We start from the raw sequence: 17115 nt of genomic DNA on the forward strand, positions 1-17115 counted from the left end.
TGGGGGTGGGATTGCGGAAGATAGATTCTTCTTGCCTTTTCTATCTCAGTGAACAGAAACTGTGAAAGGAAAATATCCTGGGCCCCCAAAGCACTAAGCTAAAGGGAAAATTCAAGCTGCAAACTGTTTAGAGCAAACCTGCCACCCAATATATTCAACGTCATCCCTCTGCTCAGTGAGATAAATGCATATCTGATTGCCCTCTTCTGAAAGGCTAATCAGAAACTCAGAAGAATGCAACCACTTGTCTCTCACCTACCTGTGACCTAGAAGCCCCCTCCCTCTGGCAAGTTGTCCCACCTTTCCAGATTGAGCCAATGTTCAATTTTAGATATGTTGATTGATGTCTCATGTCTCACTAAAATGTACAAAACCAAGCTGTGCTCTGACGACCTTGGGCACATGTCATCAGTACCTCCTGAGGCTGTGTCATGGGTGCGCATCCTCAATCTTGGCAAAATAAACTTTCTAAATTAACTGCGACCTGTCTCAAATGTTGGGGGTTCACATAACATAGGGATTGCCCTAGATTTTCCTACTATGCCTACATCCAGTCATCAACTCCCATCAAAAACACACTCCAATGTCTCTCTCATTCATTCTTGCTTGTCTGTACCACTGTCCCTGGACCAAACTGAGGGTCAGGCTGCTTATTCTTGTGGCCCAATAATGAGATACAGATGAACTGGGGAGGAAGAGAGTTTTTATTTCTGTAACTGGTTACAGGGAGAAGGCCTAGGAAATATCACCAGAAAAACTCAAAATTACAAAGATTTTTCAGAGCCTATATGCCTTCTATAGAACTCTTGGTGGGCTTTTGTTACATTCCAGCCTTTGTATAAGGGCACTAGCTCTATCAGTTTTTAATATGTAACTTAACCAGTCAGTGCTGAAAGAGTTGTTACAGAGGCCTATGTTAGTAAGACCTGACTTGCCACAATCTCCACTGTCAATTTCTGCATGATTTCTATCATGTTTGTATATTTAGTCATCATGAGAATTTTAGTGAGATGGGGTGTAGTAATCTTTCTGGCTATATCCTGCTGAGAGGGAGTCAACATTATGGAGCACTGAATGCAGCATTGGAGTGAAAGAAGTTGACCTGTTCCCGGCAGTACTCCCTGTTTCAGGGGCTTAGAGGCAATACCTGCTGAAACATAACAATATGCAACAGCAATACATATAAATAGGTTGCTATTATTTTCTTCTGAAGTTTAAGTTTTAGGGTAGCCATAGTTAAAAACACAATTGACAATAAAATCTGTTACCTCTGTGGCACAAAATAATTTATCATAACAATTATAATTATTACTAATAATTTACACTAAGATATAGCAGAATTATAGAAGTTTCCCATAATTTGGAACACATACCAATAACACATTTATACAAATATAGCCCAAAAAAGCCAAACACCATTTTATACTTGACAATGCTTCCTGTATGATTTTGTACCAAATAAGCCAAATTTTACATTTACATTTGGGTACTATTAAATGTTAAGCCGAATTTTTAATAAAACCTTATAGACATATTTACCCAATTTTAATGTTTGACCATAAGGTAAGATTTTCATAAATCTTTTGCAATCTTTTACAAAAGATTCTTGTTAAAGAGCAGGTTAATGCTCTAAGAGAAACCTGCTGTGCATTTATGTTAATGTTCAATTTATGGAAAAAGTGAAAAATTCCACTTTAACATTAGCCAATATGTTTACACATAGAATTTCTTTTACAATTAATTTTCTCATAAACCTTCTGCAACTTGCTTAAACCCTTAGCTTTGTTTTATCTAACTTAAAACAATCCTTTAACCTTTTAATTTAGGCAAAAAATCCACATTCCCACACCTTCTTATAATCTTTTTACCAAAAGTATGTTTTCCTTTTCTTACACATCCTGTATGTAAAATTATTTTTTTAGTAGTCTCAGACACATGTTACACTGTTAACTCTCAGCAACCTTTTTTTTTGGTGAAAACTTTGGTAAGTTTGGGATTTTAATTATGTACTAGATGTGGAGCCTAGGACCCAGACAGGAGTACAGATAAGGTCCGACTCTTTCCAGCATCAAATTCAATGTGTCCCACGTCTTACCTAGCCATAAACCAGGCAAATTGTGCAGTTAAAAATCATAGTGGCATTCTTTGAAGCATTTAGGAGGCCTAATTACCTTTAAATTGTACAACAATTTTACATAAATTCCCTTTCATAAATTCTTTCATGACTTACACAGACCATCTATGACATGCTTGGACTTCTTGACTTGTTCTAACCATCCCTCTTTCTAAAACAACCTATCATTTTATTCTAGCACTAAATTTACCACACAAGATTCTCTTTCATATAAAATTATTTTTCTTTAAGCTTTTTTACTAAAAAATACCTTTTTATTTTTTATAACTTTCTTTATATTTCTCTTATCTCCTGGTTCCTTTTGCCTTGTTTTCTAGATAACCTTTAAATAAGCTTTGAATTAGATAAAAATTATTTACCTTTAAAAAGGGACACCATCTTAGAAAGAATGTTTTCCCACAATATATTTTTATTGGAAAATATCCAAATAAATATCTATTATGTAATTTAATATAAGTTTAGATTCTAAATTATGACAAGTTTGTATTTATTCCATTGCATTTATCTCATTAATTTAATTGTTTATTTAGATTATTTATGAAAACTGTGATAGGCATTATTTAAAGCTATGAAACTGCCACTGCAAAATTATAACCGAGACAGTGAAAAGGTTCTGACCTAACTGACTTCATCTTGCTTCTAACCTCCAAGAAGTTCTTGTTCATTAACTTAGTTTATATTTATCTTTGAAACAAATATGGTAACAGTCCTTTCCCAGAACAAACCTCCTTCATGCTTGTGGACTAGACTGCCTAAAGCCACAAGATTAGGAGTTATGGCATTTTACCAAAGAATTTAAGATGTAGCTATATTTATTAAAACAATATTAATGTTTTATCTATTAAAAATTACAAAAGCAAAGATCATTCTGTTTGGGGCTGAGTTTATAGTTTTGTAAACTCTATGCCAAGTTTTGACACCTTACAGTATTTGGCAGGAATAAGTATGAAGTTTCTCGATCAACAAATGCAAACAAAAATGTATGCTGGCAATTTCTAAGACATTTCTATTATTACTTTACCAATACTTTTAAAGTCAGCTTATTTATTAAATATTTTACTGAAGTCACATAATCTTAAAAAAGCATTCGACTAGTCTTTTTTCTGTTAAAGTATTTGATTTAGGCACCTTTAATTTTCCTTAATCCAATTAATTAGAGCTTTTTTATATTTTCAGTAGTGAAACATTGCATATACAACACATAAATACATAGACATATTAGGCATGACAATAGAAGTACATTTTATAGATGCCCTAAATCTGCATATTGAAGGAAACAACTTTTAGGTGAAAAATCAGATGGCAAGATTTACATCTCAAAGTACAACGAGAAAAAGCCTGCTGGTGCTAGAGGGAGATTAAAGATGGATGCCAGATCAAACATAAAATTATAGAAATGTATTATAGGACTATATTAGGAGACCAATTTTATTTAGACAGGGACTGCCTATCTTTTAACTGGATCTTTGAGCTCTGGCCAGAGCCCCCACACTGAATCTTGGGTTTTCAAAAAGGGAGAATTACTATCAGACTAGACCATGTGATGCTTTTATAGTGCACTAAACTTTTTTTTTCAAACAAAGACATTTCTAAGTGTCTAAATGATATCTTTTTTTAAAAAAAAAAAAAACAAGAGTAGCCTCTGTTGCAACAGCTATTAATAAGAAAAACACAATTCAGACAACTGAGAAGAAAAAAACTTTTGCTCAAAAAAGACAAGGTCCCAGAAGAGAAAAAACAAAAATATGAAGGCCTTTTAATACAAACACATGCACATGCACACACACATATACACATCTTAGATGTTACCTTTTAATTAAGCTGACTTTTAATCATTGAGCTCCTTTAAAAAAACCTTTTTCCTTCCCAGAGGGCTCCCAGCAGGGATGGACCTGACACCTCTTATATTCAAGCTTACATGGTATCAAAAGAGACAAGACAGATACACAAACAAGTGGAGACAGAATTCAGACAAACACCAGGGGGAGTGCATTCAGGCAGAACAGACTCAAAACCAACACAAAACCTGATCTTAACCAAAATGCAAAGTGGGTGTATGAGCAAGCCTTATTGCTCCCCTGGCGGTACCAGACAAGTGGCTTAACAAGCCCAGATAGGAAAGCAACAGACTCCTGGCATACAATCCAATTAACTAACCCTTCCAGCACGTTCACCCCTGATCTCCATTCTTCCCCAATAGTGGGAGGGACGTGCAGTTTTGCACATGGGACAGCCCTCAGGAGGGATCCCTGGGAAACTCTCACCCAGCAGCTGCTGGGATCCTCCTGAAGACTGTTTCATCACAAGCCACTGACGGTTGAAAACAGCACCGTCCCAGTGGCTCCTGGCTGCCTCACCAAATTTGTTCCCAGACCAAACTGAGAGTCAAGCTGCTTATTCTTGCAGCCCAATAATGAGATTCAGATGAACTGAGGAGGAAGAGAGTTTTTATTTCTGTAACTGGTTACAGGAAGAAAGCCTGGGGAATATCACCAAACTCAAAATTACAAAGTTTTTTCAGAGATTATATACCTTCTAAGCTATATGTCTATGTGTAAGCATGCATTCATCTAAAGACATATGTGATTAACTTCTTTTAATCTATAACTGAGATCTGAGTCCTGAAGGACTTCCTCTGGAGCCTCTGTAAATTTACTTAATGTAAATGGGCCCAGGTGCTGGGGTGATTACACTTGTCTTGTCTCCTGCTAAATCATGGAGGTTTGTGGAGTTCCTTTAGACCCCCAATAAACTTGTTTGTGGAGGCCTGGGGAGTTTCTTCAGATTCCCAATAAAACTTGTTTAATCCTAAGTGGGTCCTGATAAGAATTCTTTCATTATCTTGTCATGCTTCAAAGCCCAGGAAATGCCTAGGCAAAACTCTTGGTGGGCTTTTGTTATATTCCAGCCTTTGTATAAGGGCACTGGCTCTATCAGTTTCTTAATATTTAACTTAACCATTCAGCCAATGCTGAAACAGTTGTTATGGAGGCCTGTGTTAGTGAGACCTGGCCTGCCACACCACTGCAACACCCCAGTCCAGGCCACCATCATATCTTATCTGAATATTGCAATAGCATCAGAACTGATCTCCCTAGTTCTAGTCTTACCACTACCTTCCACATCCCAATTTATTCTCATAAATGTTAAGGTCTCAGGACCTAGAGTTAGACTGCCTAGATTCAAATCCTGACACCATTTTTTACTCTCTGATGTCCTTGGACAAGTTGCACAATCTGTATCTCAGTTTTCATACAGGTAAAATGGGATAATGGTAACATCTACCTTGATTATTATGAAGAAGAAATAACTGAGTACAAATAAATCACTTTAGAATTGTACTTGGCACTTAGTGAGGATACAGTAACTATTTAACTGTCCTTATTATATTTCAAGTAGCTTTCAGAATAATCTACTGGTTAGCTATGTCATTTTCCACCTTAAATCCTTTCAGTGGATTCCCATGGCCTTAAGTAAAGTGTGAATTTATTTACTGGGCCTACCAAGCTCTCATGGTCTGACTTTCACCCTATATGTGGTCTTAGCACCCATCCTTCTCTCTGAGACTTGAAGCTCTAGCCATGCTAAAGAGCTCCCACAATCCAGTTAGCTCAGGCCATTTTACGTTCTGTTCATGCACTTTTCCACCATGTAGAATGCCCTTTCCCACTTTGTCCATGTAGAAGACACTTTCTGACATTTTAAGACACAGCTCCACTAGACCCTAAGCCACATGAAGGCAGGGCCAGGTTGATTTTGTTCAAGGCCACATCTCCAGGGCTCAGGGCGATACATGGCACATGGTCAGTTCTCAATAAATATTCACTCAGTAAATGAATGGACGGATAAAAGCATCTCCTCAGTTATAAAACTTTTTTCACATTTTCTCTTCACCTGCATCTCCCCTAGCGTGGACAGATTTCGTTACTCTCTCCTTTGTCTGGCAAGGATATCAGCATCACTTTCTGTGATAGCTACCTTAAAAGTACTTAAGTGACCCTTGTCTCCCCTCTGCATTGAGCTCCCAGCCATGTGCCCAGCACAGCGCCTGGGACACAGTAAATGTTCAGCCCATGTTTACTAACTGAGCACATGAGCAAATCAGAGAGCAGTAAATCTCTGGAATCCCACATTGGTGGGCTGCATTGCTATCCTGGGATACAGTTCCACAAACTTCTAGACTTTTATCGCCATGGTTCCATTGTCTTAAAATTCATTCATTAGTAAGTAATAATATACTTCCACATTTTAATGGATCAAAGACGTAGGTTGCCATACTGAATTATCATAATTTCAGTCAAAGGTTACCTTGCACTGCCCTGTTTGTAGACAAATGTATGGTTTTCTTTGGACTGTGTGTAGGATTGAAGCAGCTCCTCAATGACCTTCATTTCTTGTCTCTCGTGTCTGACGTGGAAGTAGCCATCAGATGAGCATTGGTAGAGGCACAGGCCTCCTTCTGGGAGTCTCATGGGGCTTATTTCCATCTAGAGGCACCACTATCCATGTTGATGGGATTTTTTTGGTATCTCCAATTCCCTGTACTGTAGCCAAGAAAATTCAATTCAGTAGATATTTGTGCAGGAATGCCAAAAAAGGAAGGAGGCACTGCTTTGTTTTTGGTCTCCAGAATCATATCTTTGAGTTGTAGCAAGTATCAAAAGTCAGTCTTTGGCCAGAATAAATAATTTTCTAAATTCCTTTCTCTCCCATTAGCATGCCCTGTTGGAGTAGATTACAGAACTTTATTCTCCACCAGGGATAGCAAAAACACAAGCAATAACATAAGGATATTTTCTACCACATGAAATGCAGGTTGTGGGGAAAACCCACCTCTTGCAGCCTGGTGGACTGAAGCAAAAAGTGGCAGAGGTTGGGTGGTCAAGAGAGTATCTAATTTTTCCCCTGTAGGCTAAAATCCTGGGATTGGGGTTTAGATAGAGTGAAGGGCAACTTGAGAGCACAGGGGATTTTACCTTGCGTCTTTTTTTTGGAGAAACCAGAGTGAAAATGGCAGTGAAGCAGAGAAGGCCTGAACTTCAAGCCTCTTCAACACATTCAAGCCTCTCTTAGGCTCCTAAATATAGTGCACAAGTTCCAGAGTTCCTTTGTTACCCCTGGAAGCACATGGAATGGTGCTGGACAGGGGCAACTGGCCCTGGAGCAGAAGAGTAACTGCATGGAACTGTCCAAGCCTCAGAGGGAGTCACACCACCAGCAAGAACCTGGGTGGGAATAGGTGAGCCAATGGGTCCCCAAGCTCTGACTCTGCCAAGAGAACTCACTAGAAGGTCACCAACCACACATACTATTCCTCAGTTGCATGAAGAACCCAAGGACCAGACCAGGCAAGATATCACAAAGCTGAAACCAGCTCTGGGGCAGAGCATGGATTTGAGGTCTTCAGCCCTATCACCATGAGATCATATGAGGGCCACCATACAACCATCATAATTTGGGGAAGGAATAGGGCATAAAGGAATAATACGCAAAGCCGAAATGCCGTGAGTTACCCAGAAGAAGCTGTGTAAGCCAGAGGATTCTGAGACCCTGTCAAATAACAACATCTAGTTGAGGGTTGGAATTAGGTAGGAAGTAGGGAAGTCTGGGAAAGAAGGAGCAGAAACACTTGTTGTGTGTGGCTTAATGGAACATGCAAGGGGCCAGGACAAACTTGGTCCGGATGAAGTCACCACCCCTGGAGCCTGCGTTAATCACTTACCTGACAAATATAATCTGACTCCAGAGAGTGGAGCATAGGCTTAAGGAAATGGGGGTGGGGGGTGGGGAGGTGGGGGAGAGGCAGTGATAGGGAGAACAGGGAATTGTAGCAGAGATTGGGTTTATTGTTCAGGGCTGTCAATCAACACCTAACATATGCCTGTCTTAGCCTAAATCAATGAATAAATGAATCAAATGTGGGCAATGCCTATAAAGATTGCTGGGACAGGGAGGTGGGGAGAGACAGCAGCTTGGGAAGTCAGGCCTGTTAGATCCTACTTCACCACCTGATAGATTATAAATACTAAAACCATCACTTCCAAATTATTTTTACTACACTTTTCTGTTATCTGTACTCGCGTTTATGTCTCTGGCATCTAGAGGCAGCCCTTCATGGGCAAGGGACCCGAGCAGCCACACAGGCTCTGAACCCAGAAGGGCATATGCTCGGTTTAATGCTCTGTCATCTTAGAATTGTTAATAAAGTTTTCATCCCACATTTTCATTTTGCACTGGGATTCATAAATTATGTAGCAGGCCCTGACTCTACCTGTATAGTGGAATTACTAGATAACGGTACGCTACTGTGCATATCTTCCCCGTTCAGTGTTCGGTGCCCTCGTATCGGCAGCTTGAACTAGCTCATGGTGCATGTTGGTACACGCTGGGAATCAGGGTGGAAACTAGTTGTAAACTATTTACTGGAACACCACTAGGCAAGCCACAGGATAAAGGAATAATGATCGTACACCTCCCGCTACCTCTACCCCCTGGGAATTTTGGTAGAATGCGAGAATTGGAAAGAAAATCTCTTGCACAGCCATTTATTAATTTTGATAAGGAAGAAAAACAACGACCTCAACTTTGGCATTATTTTACAATATAAATTCATATCCCGTGACTGAAAACTGTTCGACTTAAAAGAGAAAGCTCCAGGAACGCAAAAGCAGTTGGGCTGAACCAAGCGTGCGCGCCTTGGTAACCGGCTAGAAGTCCCGCACGCTAGCCTGCCTCCTCTCCCCAGGTCTGAGCTGCCCCTCCCACTGCCCTTCCCCTCCCGCGAGTCGGAAGCTTCGCGAGAGCCCAGGGAGGCGGTGGGCTGCGCGACCCTACGCCAGCCCCCGGCGGGAGAAAGCGCATCCTCTCCGCGCCCCCGGAAACCGCCGGCGTTTGGCGCTGCGCAGAGCCATGGAAGTCTCCTGGTTGGAGACGCGCTGGGCGCGGCCCTTTTACCTGGCGTTCGTGTTCTGCCTGGCCCTGGGGCTGCTGCAGACCATTAAGCTCTACCTGCGGAGGCAGAGGCTGCTGCGGGACCTGCGAGCCTTCCCGACGCCCCCCACCCACTGTTTCCTTGGGCACCAGAAGGTAGATGGGAGGGAGGAGGGATGGGCGGAGGAGGATGCGGCAGAGGAGCCCGGCCTGCGGAGAGACGGCTGCTTCCTTCCATCCCTGGGGACCCTCCGGCTTGCACTGGCCTTTCCATCTCGGCCCGTGGCTCTCAGCATCATTTTTCCTTGCTCTGGAGACTTGCTTTCCCGCAGCCCCACAGGGAAAGGTCACTAAAGAGGAAGCTTTGGGGGCTGGGAGAGACCTATTTAAATAACCTGAATATGGAGAAAGAAAGCGAGGTGTAACTCAGGTCTGTCTCTCCTTGCTTCACCAAGCCTTCCACATGTGTTGCTTTAAAAATAGCATGTTATTCTAAATAACTTATTAATTGCAGAAAATATGCAAAATCGATCCCAATTGTTGGCACCCTTAGTCCATTTTAACCAGAGACAATTTTCTTTTCCTAAGATTCTTGTGAAGTAAGGAGCAGCCCCAGCCAGCCGCTCAGGAAATACTGATTGATGGAAATTTGTAAAGGGAGACTGTTAGCTTTTGGTCTCTCCTGTCTTTTAAATCCACTCGCACCCCTAATTGAGGTTTTTATTCATTCAACCGACTCTGAGTGGCAATTGTGTGGTAGGTACTAAGATTACAAAGAGAAGCTAAATGCCTTCCCTGCACCTCCCAAGTCAGGTGCAGACTTAGGCCACAGAGAGAAAATGAAAATTTAAGGCAATGTGTGCTTTACTAGAGGCCCAGAGACAAGGGAATATCCATCGCAGGAAAGTATACATCTCCGCCTAGAGGAGGAAGAAAAGTCTGTGAAGGACTGAGCAGAGTCTTAAAGGATGGTTGGGTGGTGTGGGGAAGGCATTCCGGCAGAGCTACTGCACGATCCTTTGGTTTCCCCCACTTTCTAGTCTTCCTTACCTAAAGCAACCACTTTCAACCCTTTTATCGTTTTTTTTTCTGGTATTTAAATCTTTACTTGTAAAATAATATTACTATATTGCATCTATTACTTTAATAAGTTTAGACATCTGCTGTGGTTTAGATACGGTTTGTTCGTCCCCACCAAGCCTCATGTTGAAATTTGATTCCCAATGTTGGAGGTGGGATCTGATGGGAGATCTTTGGGTCATTGGGATGAATCCCTCATGAATGTCTTGGTGCAGCTGTCTCCTTCATAAGTTTTCACTCTCTCAGTCCCTCTTCACCCCTCAGAACTGATTGTTGAAAAGCACCTGCCACCTACTCCCCCCTCTCTCTTCCTCTGTCTCACCATGTGATTTCTGCACACAACTGCTCCTGTTCACTTCCACTATGAGTGGAAGCAGTCTGAGGTCCTCCTCAGATGCAGATGCCAATGCCATGCTTCCTGTACAGCCTGCAGAATTGTAACGCATATAATCATCTTTATGAATTATCCAGCCTCAGGTGTTTCTTTACAGCAACACAAATGTACTAAGACAGCATCCACCTATGAACTTCTTTATGACAGGCAATCACTTACACCTCATCTTCCGCTGTCCCAATAACTATATTGTGTTGTATTTTTTAGTTAAATAGAAAAACCTCTATTTGTATTATTTTTATTATGCAAATGTTATTTACTGCTGATCTAAATGGTCCTCTTGCATTTTATTTACTTTCTCATAGAGCTTCCCCCACCCCCACAATATTGTTAACTTCTTCCTTTTCTAATCTGCTTCATTTTTCAATATCTGTCAGTATTTTTTTCCAAATGCTCTAATAGATCTGTCAAACACATCTAAATAATATTTCCAAGAATGCAAACATGCCAAATAATCTGTTCGTTTTTCTGGAGATATTTTTCCCACAGACCTCTCCTCCTTTTCCAGTCTGGACTGGTTGTTCTTTAAGCTTGGTATGGAGATACTGTTCTAGGGCTCCCCATTGTTGCTGTCCTGTGTTATGTATCTCTACTGTCTCATGGATACTGTGTCGTCTGTTGTTTCCATTGAATTGTTTTGGCATCCTTGTCAAAAATCTATGGACCATAAATGTCAAGGTCTATTTCTGAATCTTCAATTTTAATCCATTGATCTGTATGTCTATCCTAACTCACAGACATAGAGAGTAGAAGGATGGTTACCAAAGGCTGGGAAGGGTAGTGGGGAGCTAGGGGAGGAGGTAGGGATGGTTAATGGGTACAAAAAAAATAGAAAGAGTGAATAACACCTACTAGTTGATAGCACAGCAGGGAGGCTGTAGTCAATAATAACTATGCATTTTTAAATAAAGAGTGTAATAGGCTTGTTTGCAACTCAATGGATAAATGCTTGAAGGGAGGGGATGGGTACCCCATTCTTCATGATGTGCCTGTTTCACATTGCATGTCTGTATCAAAAACATCTCATTTACTCCATAAATATATACACCTATGTATCCACAAAAATTAAAAATTATAAATAAATTATATGTCTATCCTTATGCTAATACCACACTGCCTTACTGTTGCTTTGTAGTAAGCTTTGAAATCAGGAAGTATGAGTCCCCCTACTTTGTTATTTTCCAAGATTATTTTGGCTATTTGGAATCCTTGGGTTTCTATGTAAATTTTAGAATTAGCCTATCAATTTCTACAAGGAACCAGCTAGGGTTCTGCTAGGGATTACATTGAATCTGTAGATCAGTTTGGGGATTATTGCCACCTTTACAATATTAGGTCTTCTGATCCATGAACACAGAAAGCCTTTCCATTTATGTAGGTCGTCTTTTTTTTTTTTTTTTTTTTTTTTTGAGACAGAGGCTTGCTCTGTCACCCAGGCTGGAGTGCAGTGGTGCAACCCCGGCTCACTGCAACCTCCGCCTCCCGGGTTCAAACGATTCTCCTGCCTCAGCCTCCTGAGCAGCTGGGACTACAGGCACACGCCACCACACCAGCTAATTTTTGTATTTTTAGTAGAGACGGTATTTCACCCTATTGGCCAGGCTGGTCTTGAACTCCTGACCTCATGATCCACCCACCTCGGCCTCCCAAAGTGAATGGATTACAGGGGTGAGCCACCACGCCCAGCTTTCTTTAATTTTTTTAACGATGTTTTTGTATTTTTCAAAGTATACATTTTGCATTTCTTTTGTTATTTTTTTCTGTTTCATTCTTTTTGAAGCTCTTGTGTCTTAATTTCATTTCAGATTATTTATTGCATTCATTTAGTGTTTTAGAGTCCATATTCCCTCTTGACTGTCACTAAGTTATTTTTTCTGTTGTCGAGAGGTTTCTATCAGAATTTTGCAGATTAGAGGTGACAGACCTATCAAACTAATATTACCAACCCTCCCCATTTACTCGGATCTGGATCCTTGTGGTGAATCACCTAAGTCACAAGGAAATCTAGTCTCTAAGGCTCAAAAGGTGAAACTATTTTACATAGTCAGTAACATTTTATTGCTACATTTTAACTGTACGTATTTATGGAGTACCTGTGATATTTTGATACATGCATATAATGTGCAGTGATCAAATCAGGGTGTTTAGGGTATTCATCACTTCTAACATTTATTATTTATTTGTATTTGGAACATTTCACATCTTCTCTTCAAGCTCTTCAGAAATATGCAATAAATTATTGTTAACAGTGCTATTGAACACCGCAACTTATTCCTTCTGTCTAAAGACAGTAACATCTTAAGTATAGTCGTAAGGTTACAGAAGGATAAAGTGTGTGGGGGGGAAATTCCATACAAGATGAGAAATTTCATTCCTTACTCTTAGTAATACAGGTCTTCTCACTATTCTTCAAACATGCCAAGGATATTCCTCCCTCAGAGCTTTGAACATGCATGTCTGTGGTTGTATTGCTCTCCCTGCAAGTTATTCAGGCCTTTGAACAAATGTTACCTCCTAAAAGACGCTTGCCCTGACCATTCAGACTAAAATAGGACCTCTAGTACTCTCTATCTCCAACCCTGTTGTTATTATCTTGGCCCTTATCAGTCTCTGACACTATACTGTGTACTCTTTTGCTTGTTCGTTTATTATCCACCACTAACTACAGTGTAAAATCTGTGAGAGGGAGGGTCTTTGTTTGCCACTATAAACCTAGTGCAAGGTACAGTTCCTGGTGCATAATAGGTGCTCAGTAAATCCTTTGTTGACTGCATAAACATATTAGGTGCTGAGAAAATTTATTTATTCAAAGATCAATTTACTATATAGAGTAGGCCAGGTAAGGTTTGACATTTATTCAATAGGTCACTGAATCTTAGCCAACGTATGGGACCTACGATGTATATATGCAAGTGTGTGTGTTTGTATGTGTGTGTGTCTGTGTGTGTACTTGGATGTACTGCAGAGAGCATCTTTGTAGCTAAGTAGTATAAAGCACTTGGGCTCCAGAGTTAAACTGGAGATTGAATCCTCATTACTGGTTGCCAGCTGTACACACTTGGACAGATCATTTAACCTAGTCTGTAGGGCTCAATTTCCTCATCTGTAAAATAGGGATTGTAATTATATCTACTTCATAGGATTCTTGATGTAAATATTAAATAACATAAAACATGGAAAACATTTAGCAGCACCTAGTTCATAGCAGTGCTTGATAAATGTTAGCTGTTGCTATTTGGGGGCACTGTGCATTTTCTGAACATTTCTGAACAATGTTTACTAAATATATGTAGTACCCATTTTCAAGTATATTTAGATGCTTCTCTGGGGATGAAAAAATATAAATTAAATATAGTACAGGATTCACAATAGTTTTCTGTCCTTTTTGTCTAGTCAGGAGTTTAAAAAGTATAATGAAATACTTCCATGTGGCTGGGGTATTTATGAAAGTTTTTTACCTAAACAAACAATTGTCATATTAGTTTATAATTTCCATGAGGGCAAAGGCCTTGTCTTTCTTCTATTTCTCTGTATCTCTACCACCTGGTACATGTGATAGACACTCAGTAAATACTTGTGTGTTTATTGTTTGTGAATGAATAAATGAAAAAATATTCACATTGTTGAAAACCACTACTCTGGATGGTGGGCGCTTATCACTGGCTTGATTATGGCAACATTAGCAAAAAAGAGTGCAGTATTTTAGAAACTAGATTTCAAGAGTCTCAACCTTTCAGTGGCCTTGAACTATCCAGAGAGCACTTTATGGGTTAAAATTGCTAAATGATAACAGAGAAAAATGGGAGCCAGAGTTGTCCACCTCTCCTGAGGATGAGAACAAACAATCCTGCAGCAGATACCGTGTGATTGGTCACATGAGGAAAAATCTGGCAGCCTTCAGATTACTTTGCAGCTGGGGACTCCCATCATCATGCTCAAGTGTATAGATGGGCACACCAAAACACACACGTGCAGGTGCCCTCCGCTTTACATAAGAAGCAAATGTAAATGAATCTTGTTTTCAGTGATTTAGAGAAACAATTTAAGTGACCCATTACTCATCTGCTTCTAAAAGCAAAAAGTCCTTCTCCAGTGGCAGTATTTGCACTCTCATTTGTAAATGTTGGAAGCTGAAAGTTTTGTATTTGAGTTGGCTTTAAGCTTCACACATCTGTGTAAATGGACCTTCTGTTGTTGGGAGGAGAATTTGGATTTTCTTTGTAGATAGAGTTGGCAATTTTTTAGAGAGAAGCATTTACTACTAAGTCATGAGAAACAATCAGTGGTGCATAATTAGAGAGAGGAACAGGGAGAAGAAATGGTGAGCTGGATGTAGGGTCATGCCTCATTTAGTAACTGTTAGTTTCCCACTTAGGAAATACGTCTTTTAGCTTCCAGATCCCACTCCAGTCTGAGTGTGTGATGTTGGCAAGTGAGGCAGAGAGTGTGACTCGGCTCACCCTCTACTGGGACAAGAGTTCACAGTAAATGTCATTCAACAGTGACTTGGTCTGGGGGTACAGGTTATATTAATATTGAGAAGATAAATACACTAACTTTGTTTAGAGAATTATCCCCCAAGTTTAGAAGTTCCAAAGAAAGCATGTTATGTCACTTCCAGAAAAGTCTCAGGCTCCTCTGCTTGTGTGACCTTGTCACTTGAATTCAGCTTGTGTCTGTAAGAGGGGACAGGTCCAGCCTGGCTGGCTATCTAATTACTTTTACTTTTTTCACGGCAGTTTATTCAGGATGATAACATGGAGAAGCTTGAGGAAATTATTGAAAAATACCCTCGTGCCTTCCCTTTCTGGATTGGGCCCTTTCAGGCATTTTTCTATATCTATGACCCAGACTATGCAAAGACATTTCTGAGCAGAACAGGTAAGAAGAGGGGGAATCTCTGGGACCTATTCCTCCTAGAAGTGAAATGCATCAAACCCATAGGCAAGATTCCAAAGCAGATTGGTTTGAGGTCTTTAAGAGATCCAGGAGCAAGTATGGGGAGGTGACAGGTTTCCTACCAATACTGAAGGGGATTCCCATGTCCTCCCCAGTCCCTTGTCTTATTCAGGACTGCATGGACATGTTGAGGTCCGTGTAACTTAAAACCCAGCTGGCATTACCAGACTTGCCAGGCAAGGCTTCCCTTGCCTTCTCTGGGCTTGTTTTGTTTTGTTTTGAGATGGAGTCTCACTCTGTCGCCCAGGCTGGAGTTCAGTGGCACGATCTCGGCTCACTGCAAGCTCCGCCTCCCGGGTTCACACCATTCTCCTGCCTCAGCCTCCCCAGTAGCTGGGACTACAGGCGCCCGCCACCATGCCTAGCCAATTTTTTGTATTTTTAATAGAGACGGGGTTTCACCATGTTAGCCAGGATGGTCTCAATCTCCTGACTTTGTGATCCGCCTGCCTCGGCCTCCCAAAGTGCTGGGATTACAGGCGTGAGCCGCCGCGCCCGGCAGCCTCTGTGGATTTTATGACTTCACTGTGAGCAGCACTTCCCATTCCTACCGCTGGTTTCCAGCATAAGTCTCAAGAGGGTGGGGAATCAGCAGTAACTCTACCTCTGCTGGTTCAGTATGTAAGCCTGGATGTTAGATCCTTAATTTACCCATCAAACCTTTTGATTATGATCCAAATTTTAGCTTTCCTCTCCACATATTTCTGAACTATGTCCCCTTTTCAGGTATGAGCCATCTACCTCCCCCACCCAATCCTTTTTTAAGGCTTTCATTGTGGATTATTTCATAGCGTAATACTAAAATGTCCAGTTTTTGCCCTGTCAACTTTGTAAAATGAAGGTTTTTATCTTCCAATCTTTCCTATGCATCGTATCCACCACTCCTAATAAAACCTAGTAAAAGAAGAGCATTGTCTTGACTATCTCCATGTTTCCAGTCCCCCCGCTCTGATTTGTCTCATGTTCACCTGTTAAGGACAAGAACAGTAGAACACCTCCACTTTGGGGTTCACAAAAACACCAAGAGGCATTGGCATCTCAGTACCTGGTGTCTGCTGTCCTCTGCTCTGATCCTTAATTTGCCTTCTGTAAAGGATATATGTTGTCCCAACTATGGTTATGGAAACTTTGCAACCCTCAGGCAAACTCTCTTTCTGTTGGAGGCAGTGTAAACGAGGGAAGAATCAGGGTTTCTGTACTTGCCTGCCTCATAGCCCTGTTCTTTAAAACTGAGCCAGGACTAACACAGGTCTTTCCCTAGGCTGCCAAAGGCAGCAGGAAGTAAGCCCTGCGCTCTCTTTTCCTCACAATTTGTGGTTGGTGCAGGGAAACACAGAAAACCAGAAAACCGTCACCAACTTGAAATGATAATGAAAGCTCCCTCTAATGATGTCTTTTGTTTCCTCTGCTTGACTCTGCAGATCCCAAGTCCCAGTACCTGCAGAAATTCTTACCTCCACTTATTGGTATGTATGTGCAAATGAGAGGTATAGCCCACTCTCATTCAGAGTCCCCTTTCCATAGTAGAGCATGCCAAAGGAACTGAAATCTGAATTCAAAAGCATAAAGAGTGTCAGGTAGAGCTATACTGTTATCTAGGGGAAAGATTGAAGGAGAG

At 40.9% G+C, this 17115-nt stretch overlaps 1 protein-coding gene across 2 annotated transcripts in view; it reads left to right on the forward strand.

Annotated features, from left to right (window-relative positions):
• The window catches only part of LOC104662102 (cytochrome P450 4X1), a 108163-nt gene that overhangs the window by 64438 nt on the left and 26610 nt on the right, over positions 1–17115 (forward strand). The window contains exons 1-3 of one of the 2 annotated variants that reach the window (XM_010362997.2): positions 8797–9220; positions 15278–15419; positions 16919–16963. In XM_010362997.2, coding sequence (XP_010361299.2) covers positions 9044–9220; positions 15278–15419; positions 16919–16963 — 364 coding nt within the window. In that variant the 5' untranslated portion in view covers positions 8797–9043. Of the gene's footprint in view, positions 1–8796; positions 9221–15277; positions 15420–16918; positions 16964–17115 lie in introns of those variants that run through there. The other variant, XM_010362999.2, reaches the window with a different exon arrangement.

Source organism: Rhinopithecus roxellana, chromosome 12 (assembly GCF_007565055.1).
Source record: "Rhinopithecus roxellana isolate Shanxi Qingling chromosome 12, ASM756505v1, whole genome shotgun sequence".
In the NCBI taxonomy this organism is placed as follows: Eukaryota; Metazoa; Chordata; class Mammalia; order Primates; family Cercopithecidae; genus Rhinopithecus; species Rhinopithecus roxellana.